The following is a 13234-nucleotide window of genomic DNA, read 5'->3' as shown; positions in this document are numbered from 1 at the left end:
CTATACATTTTTTTAAAATTACAATATTCTTCAAGTAGTTGGTGTAGATGCAAAACCTCTGAATGAAATCCTGCAGCTGGTCTAATGCAGCAAATCAAAGCCATAATAAAGCAGTCTTTTTCTCATCTCAAAATCTATTGTGATTTCTCTTCTGCCTGCTTGAAAATACATAGCATATAAACAGTAAACTATAACCATCTTCTCAAATCTGGAGGTTCATACCTGGCAAAGCAACTGTACCGTCTTGTTCCAAAGTTTCAGGGTTTATTCTTACGGCTGTCATACTGTGATTGTTCGCATCTCTATATAATAAATAGCCCTGGTAAAAGTAAGAATATATACATTGGTATGAAAATAATCTCAAATACATCAAAGGTTATTGTCAAAAATGAAAGAGAGTCGATTATTATTTTAGGCATTGTGTAAATTTTTTCTGAAACATTTCACATTAAATGTGCTTTACTTTGATAATCAACTCTCTTTTCAATAATTAAATTCTTGGACAAATACTGGAAATTTGGCACCCTCCACACTTTCCACACAGTGATCAGCATGCTGATGCTCACATACAGCTTCTGAAGCGACATGGAGTAAATCTGTTCTTCGTATGTGTATAAAATACAGTTAAAAGCCATGGCAAAAAACATGTTACTGTCCCCATTTTCTAAAACAGTGAAAGATTTGCATGAATTCCAGGAAGAAGATGCATATATTGACCCATATAGTAGACTGAACATTAATGAGTAAGTATATTAAAAGACTGGAAGATTTTTTCAAAAATGTAAGTTAACCACCTTGACTTCCACTAGGGACAGTCTTGTTTTGCAAGCTTTCTAAGCTCTTCATGAAAGAGAGTCCCCCAAAGTATATAGGGATTTTGGTGACAGCAGCCATGACACAAAAGGTTACATAAAATGAGCTATTATATTGTTCACTTCCCAGCTCCTAACCAGACCTAGGTGAAGGGGCATATTTAGGACTAATGATTTCCCCTTCCAGTTTCTCCATATGTAGTACACCTTCAACATGCCCAAATTACCTACATGGTCAGCAGCCCACATCAACAAGTATATTGAAGTAGTACATCTTTTAGTACACTTTAGCATACCAAACAGTATCTTCTCTCTGTTCATATGTGGGTTTCTTAGTTTTTTGCTTTTGTTTTGTCTATGTTTGATTTAGTCACCAGTTTAGTTGTTTCTCAGTAAAAAGATTTACCTACCTGAAAGCTCAGGTTTGAGATTGATTATTTACAGCTATAACTTTGAGTGCACAAACAAACACAGACAAATATGTTTTGCTTTACCTTAATCTAGATAGCCTGCATAAGCCCACAATTCTACGTAACACACATATGCATATGAGAAGCACCTGGCAACTTTCCTCCTATGTCTTTTTAGATCTTGCAAAGCGTATTGAACCCTTCAAAGATGATGAGGAGCAGCGTAGGAACACAGTCAGGGAATTTACATTTAGAGAACATTTCTGTTATAAATGCAGCCACATGAAAGGAAAAAGATTACTCAAGAGCACCTATGAACATATTCATTAAATGTGACTGAGGCCAAGCAAAGTAGTATTCACCTATAGGAGGGTTCCAGAGACTGATATGAATAATGACTAAATAATAATTCTGACAATGGCAGTGTCACACCATGAGATTTGACACTGGCTGGCACTTGCTTGAAGCACAACTGGTCTCAGGTGGGGATTTACCCATCTAAGAGTGAATGCATTTCACAGGGTAGTCACTGAGGCCTAACCTCAAAATACATTCACTTGCCAAAGAGTCACGGACCCTAGTTATGATAATCTAACTTGAATGAATGAATACATCCGACCCTTTTTCTTCCATCTAAACTACTTGAATTTTCCTGGATACATTAATCAAAGCCGAAGGAAAAAAAACAATACACAAACTAGGAAAAATAAGTAAAGACCATTAAAGAAGATAGAAAAGCTTTAGTCTGAAACAACATGCATGATGAAATAAGAAAAATCACTTGAACTTGAGCTGACTTAACCTAGCAACTGAAGGGAAATGAGACTGTGGGCACATCTCACCTCTTTTATGGTCACATACTTTGCAGTAAACGAACCTTACGTATCTTCCTATAAATATAGCACCAGACTGACTGTTTTCCAACTAGCAGTATCTTTGTGCACAATCACTGTGTGAATGCATACAGCTGTACAAGCATGCAAAGAATAATATTAAATATATTTATAGCTATGTGCAGAAATGTCCAAATATGTAACTGTATGTAGTGAAACTGTATGGATCCTATTCCTTTCCAAACTGATAAAAAAGTTTCCTAAACGAATGCATCCTCACACATTTGTATCAGTATATGCTTTGATAATCTGTCGTAATACTAAAGAAAATCAGCTATCATATAAGTGATATCTGTAATAACAGAATATGTATTTATAATGAACAATTTCACTTCAAAAGCATGGTAAGGTGTATACCTAGTTTCACACAGGGACAATGAGATCACTTGATTAACAGTAAATATACAATAAAAATATTAGTACAAAAATGTAGCAAACTCAGTGTTCTTTCAATTAGTTGTTTGGTGTTGTTTTTTGTTGTTGTTGTTTTGTTTTTTGAGAGCACTCAGTGGTAATAACAGGATTCTGAAAAACGAACAAAAAACCCCCACACCAAAACTTTTTCTATAATGAATGGCAAAGGTATAAAAAAAGTAAGCTGATATTCCAGAAACTAACTCTAAAAAACAAACCATCCAAATATAGTTTACATTTCCCTGGGGTAACATCAACAATTATTTCTACTTATGGTTTATGTACCCTTCAATCCACACTCAATGACCTAAGAGCACTTCTATGTTTTACTGCAAATGTTTTAAAAAAAAATTGTAAATTGGTATTATAAGCATTTGCTATAGTACTCTGCTGCAACAGCATTTTTACATCCACCAACTTACTTTACTGAAGAAGCAGACATCAAGTAAGTGTGACTGCACAATTCATAAACTTAAACGTTGAACCATCATACTCGAAGAAACTCTTCCAGTGACAATGCAAATAAATGACACTTCATTATTCCCTTCTATATACCATTAGATGTTCCTTATTTTCCACAATAACTTGAAACCTTATAATTATAATTATATTTATAAATTTATAATATATATATATATTATAATATATATAAATATATGTTTATAATTATATTTATATATAATTATATATTATGTGTTATATATATTATATGATAATATATTTATAATTATATTTATAAATATAAATATATTTATATAATTATATTTATAAACTTTTATAAATAAAGTCAAAGGAGCAATAGAGTATCTATGTAAACTTTCTCTAAGCCGTTCTCTACTTAAATTACTCTTGGAAGGGTGGAGAGGGTGCTTGTTATGTTTTGAGTATTCACCTACCTGAGCATAGCCTAACCAAGACTTCTTCTCCTTTCTGTTTTTGATGCGGGATGTAGAATTATATATATGGCCCTGGGAAACCAGACAATTCCATTTGTTAAACAAATATCAGAATGACAATTCTACAATTAATCAATCGTTTATAATCTAAACAACATCTTCAGCCATACTGAGAAGTGAAAACTGTAGGAAAATGCTGTAAAATTCTCATAGAAATCAGTGGAAAAAATTAGACAAAATGTAAAAGAGCTGATCATTACTAAGTTACAAAAGATTCTCAATGGCAACGGGACATCTTAAAAGCTAATATTTTAATTATCATTCATCAGACAAGAAATGACATTACCCTCACTGTCCCACTATATCCAGAGCCAATTTTGTAAAGTCCATCTTTACATAAGAGATATAGGAAAAAACCATCGCTCTGAAGCAGGCACTGGTCATCTTCATCTACAGATATTTCTTTCAATGGCCATTTGTGCATCAAGGCTGCCTTCTTTATCCCATTACTGAACCAGTCCTGGATTTGTATTTTGCCCACCAAAACTGCCTGTACACTCCGCTGAAGAGAGTTTAAAATGGTTGGCACCTAAAAACATTAAAACAAAAAGTGAGTTAAAAAACATGCCTATTTTTAAATGTTCTGTTTTCTGTTCTCTCTACATCTCAAGAGAGACTACGAAATACCTACTCTTATTTCAAAAAACAGTGAGAAAAAAATTAACTGAATTTACGTATCAGATAATTTTGGAATTCATGTAGATATCATTTACACAAATTTCCAGATATGGAAAAGTTTTATTACACAACCTGAATAGTTTGACACGCATGGCTGCCATTATTGGTGAGGATAGCAGAGATTGCTTGCAACGTTCTTCCTGTCTCCCCCCATGCAGCTACCAAACTGAAGAGGCAAGCGCAGGAAAGTGCTGTCAAGGACTGTCCTGTACTGTCGTTCATTCCCGTGCTACGGACAGTTATCTCCAGAAGAAGCTGGAACAGGGATTCTGCAGATAAAACACAGCAGTTAAACAGACAAGTCACAAGATCATACTAGACAGTTTGCCAACCAATGGGAAATTAATTTTAAACTTACAAATTACATGGTATCTTCCCATAGCCATTAAGTTTAACCCTATTTCCACGCAGAAAAGACAGCCCCCCATTTAAATAGGGCTATAATAATCAACCTTAACTCTACGTTCCTTTTCACCCAGAGAAAGGTGAGTATGGAAAATCACAAGGATGGAAGAACATGAAAAAGCTTAAGTCTTCCTGTTGCAGTGGAACACTACTATAAGTGACAAGTCAGAAGGAGTTACTTTACCTGCCTATTCAGTTTACTTCATTACTGAGATGATGTGTAGGTTTTCACAAGCTTTGTCTAATCTTTATGAACATTATCCATATTGAAGCACAGCCCATTTTTCAGAAATAAACATTTCAAATAAAAGCTTGAAAATTACTTTAATCATATGCAAGGCTGAATATTGGTACCAATCAGGGTGTGAACAGAAATTTAATTTTTGTGTGTATTGGGATTACATGGCAAGGTGTGGAAGCACAGGCTGCAGGGGTGGCCTCTGTGAGTAGAGCCAGCAGCTGCCCCAGGTCAGATCAGAGCCAGCTCCAGATGGCTCCAAAAGGGACCTGCTGTTGGCCAGAGCCAAGCCAGGGACAACAGATTGAAGAAAGGGGAAAAAAAAAACCTGCTGTGCAACAGCAGCTGGGAGAGTGAGGACGGAGAACCAGCCTTGCAGCCCCCAAGGTCAGTGCAGAAGGAGGGCAAGAGGTGCTCCAGGTGCCAGAGCTGAAGTTCCCCTGCAGCTTGTGGAGGACCACAGTGGAGCAGATCTCCTGGCAGGACCTGCTGCCCATGGAGAGGAGCCCACCCTGAAGGAGGTTTTCTGGCAGCATCTGCAGTCCTGTGGGGGGCTCGTGCTGGAGCAGTGCATTCCTGAAGAACTGCAGCCTGTGAATGGACTCATGCAGAAGCAGTTCTTAAAGAGCTTTGGTCCATGGGAAGGACCCCACACTGGAGCAGTCTGTGCAGGACTTGTATCCTGGGGGAGGGACCCCAGGCCGGAGCAGTAGCAGAATGCGAGGAGGAAGAAGCAGTAAAGATAGTGTTATAAACTGACCGCAAACCCCATTCCTCATTCCCCTATGCTGCTTGGGGTAGGGCTAGAAGGCAGAAGAACTGAGATTGAAACTGAGCCTAGGAAGAAGTGGGCTCGAGGGGAAAATGGTTTTAGTTTGCTCTCACTATCCTACTCTATTTGTTTAGCAGATTTATTATTTATTTTTAAATTACAACATTACATAGCTAAGCTGTAGAATACAACAGTAGATTGCAATAGAAGTTCACTATAGAATTATCTTCTTTGCAGTAAGACCAAGTGTTTTATAGATTCAGTAAAACAAATGAATCACAGTTTGTAAGACTGTCAGGTTTACTATGTTTCAATGAAACCCTGCATTACACAACAACAAATACGACTTGTTTGTTTTTAAATGAACCTTTACATGACAACACTTCTGTTCTACAAAAGATTAATGCTGAGAAGTACTGGTTACATACACCATAAGGGAATTTACACTCCAGAATAAACTTAGTCAGTTAAGAGAAAAAAAAAAAGCACTAGCAACCATATTAATTAAACAAAAAATGATACTTTTTTCCTAATGAATACTGTAACAGATGGAGGAACAAAAATGTGGTATTACCTAGGACTTCAGGAGGCTCTGATTGCAGGCCTTCTGGTTGCTGGCCCTGGAGCACATTAAGTAGGGCTTGTAGGCTCCTGAGACACAAGGATGGATGGGAAAATCTCGTCTCCTTTATCAGTTCAAAGACTTCACATAATCCAACTTCAATGATCTAAAAATAAAAGTACAAATACTTCAGAATATCTGTTAATATATTTTGGGATCTTAATCAATAAAGGTATATCCCAACATTCACAGAACAAGACAGTTAATTGAATAACACTATGTAACAGAATACAATGGTAATTTTAAAAAAATCAAAATAAAAAAGCACCTACACAACTGTACTACTAAATATTAAACAGAGATAATGTGACTATATGAAAGAACATAGCTAAGCACAGTAATAGCACCCTGAAAAAAATAAGGAAACTTTCGATTTTTAGACAGCATAAGACAAACTCTGCCTCTCACCCCTTCTGATTTCTATTCAGTTCATACTTGAGTTGTCAGACTATTTCTTCCCTTTTTCATCACTCATTACTGTGAACCAGTAAGTGAGAATTGGCTTGCAGCTGGAGTTCCCTACTTGAGTCAAAGTGTATTTGACAGCTGATACCGGTAGTACCAGTACTTTCCCCTCCAAAGCCTCTGAGATTGTTTTGTGACAATAAAAAAGGAGGTTAGTTACTAGTCAGTAAAGCTCCATATGTACTTGTCACAGACACACCTCATGCCAACTAACACAACATCTGTAAGAGCGCTGTTAGAGCCACTCTTAACACTCCCTTTCAGCATTCCTGAATATTCTGAGATTATACTTATGCTTATCCCTACTGACTGTTCCATTCACCGCCTTCTCAAGTCAGCATTTTTAATAACTACAAAGATGAAAGCAAAGTGAGCAGGATTATCTCATTACGAATAGGTGAGCGTATCTTCAAAAGTTGACTATGTGTTTCTACTAAAATAAAAAAAAAGAGGCTAAGATGTTGGAAGAGCCCCAACATTTAGAGTATCTAATATGGATTCACATCTAAGGAGGAGTGAAACGTGAAAATAAATAAAATTGTTAATAGAACTGTCACTCATGTCTGACAGTCAGCTATAACATATACTGGATGCCTTATAACTGTCTTCTCTGTCATTCGATCTATTTTAATTCCTGTCTTTCAGGAGTTATTTTACCACTTGCTTGATTTCTGGAGGAAGACAAGAAACAAAATTGAATCAAGTCTTCAACAGCAATTTTCCTGCAAATTACACCTTATGTTTCATACATTCAAAGGAGTGGGGGGAAAAGACATGCATGCAATCTACACAGGAAGAAAAACCTGTCAACAAAATAACAGCATAGATAGTTTTTCAGGATGCGAAGTCATTATGATCTTGCAAGCTAAAGAATAAGATACACTGTAGGACATTTTTAGAAGTAGTATCACTGAAAAGTAAGGGTATCTCTGAGACACTGTTTTTCCCAGTCTTCAGACAAAAGACCTCATCTAGCACCTGAAGAAAGCAAGGAACCTAACACATGAAAAACAGCACAGAAAATAATTTGGTGAACTTCCACTACAGTAGTAACCAACTTGTCATCGACTATGGATAGCTCTGCTGGGATTTATCCTGATCTACACACATTCTTGTTTTGGTATCTGACATTGATACACTGGGCAGGCTTCTTAAAACAGGTCTCTTTGCCTTCAGGTCTACTATGAAGTCAGCAGGCAGACCCGGGTAACACCAAGTATAAACAGTGAAAAAGCACAGCAAACATTACTTTACAAAATTCACTCAAGTACCATAGGAACTAGAGGGCTTGTGTTCATTCACTGCTACAGCTAGGAAGAACCAAAACAATGGTATCCCACCTCCCTGGCTCCTCCTTACATTCCAAAAGCACCATTTATATAGCTTTCTCCTCGTCAGTTTCACAAATGTTGCCAGCAGAACAGAAAAGCCAAACAGGCAGCCTAGGAGACTAGGCTGTGAAGAATCCACTATTAGAGCTAGAGCGACAGAAGAGACTCAAAATCCAAACGTTACATAAAAAAAATTGTCTATATCTATCTCAGCTCCTTCCAACTCTGTACAGTGAAGAACAGAATAAGCACACAGTTCTTTTCAAGACACCTTAAATTTGTTCTCACACATCTTTGAAGATTTTCTAAGCCAAAACAAGTGCTGCTGTATTCTCACTTTCTGTGTTACAGCCTGCCAGCTTTTACTGACACTCTCCATGAATCCATCCTCCTGCGCCTTTTCTAAAAACTTTGAAACTTAAAATCAAAAGCATAGCTCACCCTAAAAAGGGTACACAAAACACTGTTCTGAATGTAACCACTATGACCCATAATTATTTCCTCCAAACAATTATTTATTCCAGAAATCTTATCTACACTATTATTTCCTTTGTCTTCCCTCTCGTAATTACCTAACATCTACATTTCTCTTTATTTAATAATACATAATATGTATGTTCATACATAAAAATTAATGCAGAATATTATCATATATATACAAAAATACTTACACAGTTAAAATATTCCCCAAATGAATTTTAAAAGACTTAAAGTGAGTTTCTAAAGAGAATACTTATTTTTCTTCTACTTTTTGTTACAACTTAAAATGTTTTCATTTTTGCTTAAACTTTTGCTTAAACTTTTGCTTAAATGAGCTCAAGCTCATTAACAAAACAGTAAAATGTATGCCACTGCAGGAATAAAGAATATTTAATCACTTAATTCTACCTTAATCCAGCATTTGCTCCTTTTAGTACAGGGCTTTTGTGGATTGAACATAGCCCAGTGCTAAGTTTAATATAAGACACCACTCTTCTCCCTGACAAAAAAAGCCTCTCTAACTCTAGTAGCTACAAATCAGATCAGAACCTGCCCTCTTTCAAATACTCAGGCAAAGGCCAGTATTTCTTGTAAATCCAAAACTTCAAGGTATCAAAGCAAGATGCTAAACTGTCCAAACACAACCGAAATACAAACTTTATTGTGCCAACACCTGAAAATGAGCAAATTGTGTCTCTGGGTCTGTTAAAAAAAAATTGTTTTCAATCTCATTACAGAAATTACATAGGTCAATGTTTACTTCCAAACTGTATTCTAAACAAGAACTTTGACAAAAATGATTTCCTCAATTTTAAGACTAAGAGATACTTCAACAGAACATCTTAACTAAAGCTAAAGCTACATAAAAAGTACAATGTTTTCAACTTATTCTCAATTAAATGAAGGATTTTCACGAACAAAAAGAAATATCACTGTAACACACAACCAACTAACTTCAACAGTTAACACTGGAGAACCTGGAAGAGCAGAAATCCTGGTTATGTGTTTTTTGAGTATGACTTTCACCCCAGCGTCAAACACTGAAGACATCAATATTCTTTAAAATAAGCTAGTGATTACTTCAGAAACTGGTTTAGATAATATTATAAGCCTTAGAAACTTCAACAGCTTTCTCTATATTTAACAAATTAAACCCAACTAAATATTTTTCATTATACATAAAAAACAGAAAACTATACTCAAAGCATATAAATAAATTTACATAGTTAGCCTCTAAGTTTTATTACTTGTTGTGAGACAGCTTCAAGTGTATGCCTTTTTCAAATTTATATATGCAAGTGAAAGCAATAATAAAAAGTTTCTTACTTTGCAGGTATCTAAACAATCCAATATTAACTAGATAGCTATTAAAAAGTTTAAGGTTGTAACAAGCATCTAAATCATTGTTCAATAAGCAGAAGTTCTTGAACTCTTAGATATTTAATAGTTTCTTTGCTAAAAAAAGAATAGTTTGAAAGAATACCGATTTTCATCAATTTGATAATTGCTATAGTAACTGTAACCAAATATCTCATTTGATGTTTTATTTTAAGAAAGGAAAACTGAGGTCTCTTACTGAATTTCCATACTTTTTTTTCTAATTCACCATCTCTTTTAAAACTACACCACTCTTCAGAGTCTCTTCTTAATATACTCTCTTAACACAATTAACGTCACTGACCTTTTAGTTTCCACATGCAAGTGTTCTGTCCATACCACTGTTAAATCTCAGAAGACGTAACATACCAACTTCAAACCACATACGTGGCACACTTTAAAGAGCTACTTGCCTTTGGAAGTTTAATAGGTGGCTCTTTGGATTCCTCTTCTTCATCACTGTCCGAATCCCCACTCTGTACACTGTTCTTTGAAGCCAAAGATACAGATGCTTCCTTCTTTTGCCACTCCAATACACAATGGCGGACATTGCAGTAAACATTAAAAGCTGAAGGGTTGCTATGTAATCTTATATCTGGTATGGTTACTGTACTCTCTAGGTTTTCCGTCTGAAAAAAAAAAAAGAAAAAAAGGTTGATTTAAAAAAAAATTAAAATTCTGTTTTGAAGCTTATTAGAAATTTCAAGTTTTGCTAAATTTAAGTCATCTTAACAGAGCCTTAGTAATTTTGGCTGACAAATGGTTCTCAAACTGGTGACTGAACTTTCCTGTTGAGATATGAATCATATTTTAGGCAGGCAAGAAAGGAGGAAAAGGAAGAAATTTCAATATATTCCATCTGGCTTTACTCTCTCTCTCATACTGTGGACACCAGGATAAAAAAATGAAAACGGACAGAGGCAGTGCAGGCTAAAGAAAGGTTCAGACTTGTACCACAGCCAAATGACTAGCAGAATTCAGGATTTATCTTCTTAGCAGGATCAGTTTTGTTATTATTACTGAATTCTAAAATGCATTATTTATTGTAGTTGCTAATTTTAATCTCTGAAAATAAAGATTTAATCTGATTGCTACATGCATATTAGAAATTAAAAATAGTGTTAACTGTTTTGTGAAATGAAAACAGATGGCAAGTGCAAAACCTCCCCACTGCAGGAACTGTGGATAATAATTTCACATAACTAGAAAACAAATGAAAAACTAACGGACAAACTACTGAGCAAAAAAAAAAAAAAATCTGTCAAGGCCTGTGAAATTCTGCCCCATATTCTCCCTTTCTTCAAATTGTAAGATGAGACAGGACAAACGGAAGACAACCAAAATCCACAACCAAAACAAACAGTCCAGGTTATACTTTCTCTTAGGTTGCACGCTACCAAAGACTAGGCTGGTATGAAAAACTGGACTTAAGGTATACGGAGTAAATGTTAGGAATTCCCTATAATACCCTGGTGCAGACAGAAGGCACAAAGACTGTAAGTAAAGAGGGAAAGCCTAGGTTAAGAATGCAGGACAGCCTTGCTTTAACAAGGCAGGAAAAATTTGAAGGACGATTAAGCTAGTCAGGGCTATGACTAACTTCACAAGGTTATTTTCTTTGCTTGTTGCATTCTTTAGAACTTGTGAGCATTGAGGCTTTTTGCCTTTTCTTTCTTTCCTTCTAATAATTCACAAAAACAATATAAAAAATATATAGTTCCCTAAAGAAAAATAAATACAGATATATTTTTTTTTGAGCACAGCAGAACTTCTGGTTCTAGAGATGGAACAGCAAGATAAGTTCAGTCCTTGTTCAACATGAACAGAAAGAAATTAATAAAGTTGCCGTTAAAAACCCATGATATTAAAAAGTGCAAGAATTCAAGATACAGCATGCTGTGTTACTCCAGTGTCAAACTGCGCCAAAATAGATTTAGATTGGTATCAATGATAATGAGCTATTACTCTTGTGGTTTAACCCTGCAGGCAGCTAAGCACCACACAGCTGTTCACTCACTCCCACCCAGGGGGGTGGGGGGGAGAATCAAAAAAAAAAAAAAAAGTAAAACTTGTGGGTTGAGATAGAGAGTGTAATAGGACAGAAAAGGAAGGGATAATAAATAATAATAATATACATCCAGAACAAGTGATGCACAATGCACTTGCTCACCACCCACTGACCAATGCCCAGCCCGTGCCAGGGCAGCACCTGCACAACCCCTGCCAAACCCCTCGGTCTTATGGCTGAGCATGACACCATACCATGACACCAAAGGGACATCCCTTTGGCCAGCCTGGGCCAGCTGTCCTGGTTCTGTCCCCTCCCAGCTCCTGGTGCCCCCAGCCTCCTCGCTGGCAGGGCAGTGCAAAAAGCTGGAAAGGCCTTGGCTCCGTGTCAGCACTGCTCTGCAACAACTAAAACATCAGTGTGTTATCAACGTTATTTTTCTTCTAAATCCCAAACACGGAACCATACCAAGCACTATGAAGAAAATTAACTCTATCAGAGTCAAAACCAGAACAGTTACATTCTTTAAAATTAATTTGGCATCAGAAAACTAAATGGTTATAACATGACTCTTTTCTATGTCAAATATTCATATATATACCCCAAGATTTTGCAACTGCTGATAAGACAAACACACAATATCAGCTTTCAGTTAATTCAGTTGAATCAACCAGGTTTAAAAAAGAAAAAGAAAAAAAAAAGTGAATTTACTATGCATTTCCTACTTAACTGATAAACAGTTACAGGAAAAGAAAAATATCAGAGTCATCTGGCAGATCTCTATCTGAAGTCCACTTATCTAATTAGTATCATGCATTACAATTACAACATCTGTGAAGAGCTTCCAGTTCTTTCTTGTCAGTTCAGCCTAACTTTTATTCCAGAACAACTTAATTTCTGGAACAGATCTGAGTTCTATAGCTCTGTAGCTTACAACATCTCTTTTGAAATAGGTTGACTAAATCATCTTACCAGCACAGATAATTTTAGACATTACAGTGCTAGATAAAATACCAATGCCTGTTCTCTTGCCTATTAATAATAAGCTGACTAATTTTCAGAAATAAAACCCCTTCCTTATTCTCAATACTTTACAACTATCAAAAAGTTTCCTACCTAATGCTTTAGCTTTTAAATAGTACGCACTTTCACCATTCTGTTTAGTATCTCATTCTTCTACAGAAGTACACAAACTATAGCTACAAAAACCTCCTATCCAGACCTTACTACAGTGTACCGTTCTCCACAAAACCCTGCTCCATCTAAACAGACAGCATAGCACTACTATATGACTCAGAACTAGACTTTATTTCCTAGCTACGATGTAGACCCACTGTTTACATCTTACTTATATCTCCACTTCCCCTCCCACA

At 36.0% G+C, this 13234-nt stretch overlaps 1 protein-coding gene across 20 annotated transcripts in view; it reads right to left on the bottom strand.

Moving 5' to 3' along the window:
• The window catches only part of MYCBP2 (MYC binding protein 2), a 196025-nt gene that overhangs the window by 152749 nt on the left and 30042 nt on the right, over positions 1-13234 (bottom strand). For all 20 annotated transcript variants that reach the window (XM_040539587.1, XM_040539595.1, XM_040539597.1 and 17 more), the window contains exons 3-8: positions 10267-10482; positions 6153-6306; positions 4236-4432; positions 3772-4014; positions 3426-3497; positions 223-319 (exon numbers count right to left, since the gene is read on the bottom strand). In XM_040539587.1, coding sequence (XP_040395521.1) covers positions 223-319; positions 3426-3497; positions 3772-4014; positions 4236-4432; positions 6153-6306; positions 10267-10482 — 979 coding nt within the window. The remainder of the gene's footprint in view (positions 1-222; positions 320-3425; positions 3498-3771; positions 4015-4235; positions 4433-6152; positions 6307-10266; positions 10483-13234) is intronic.

Source organism: Cygnus olor, chromosome 1 (assembly GCF_009769625.2).
Source record: "Cygnus olor isolate bCygOlo1 chromosome 1, bCygOlo1.pri.v2, whole genome shotgun sequence".
NCBI classification, from domain to species: domain Eukaryota; kingdom Metazoa; phylum Chordata; class Aves; order Anseriformes; family Anatidae; genus Cygnus; species Cygnus olor.
Note: the sequence above shows the minus strand (reverse complement) of the source record. Positions and strands in the feature narration are given on the sequence as shown.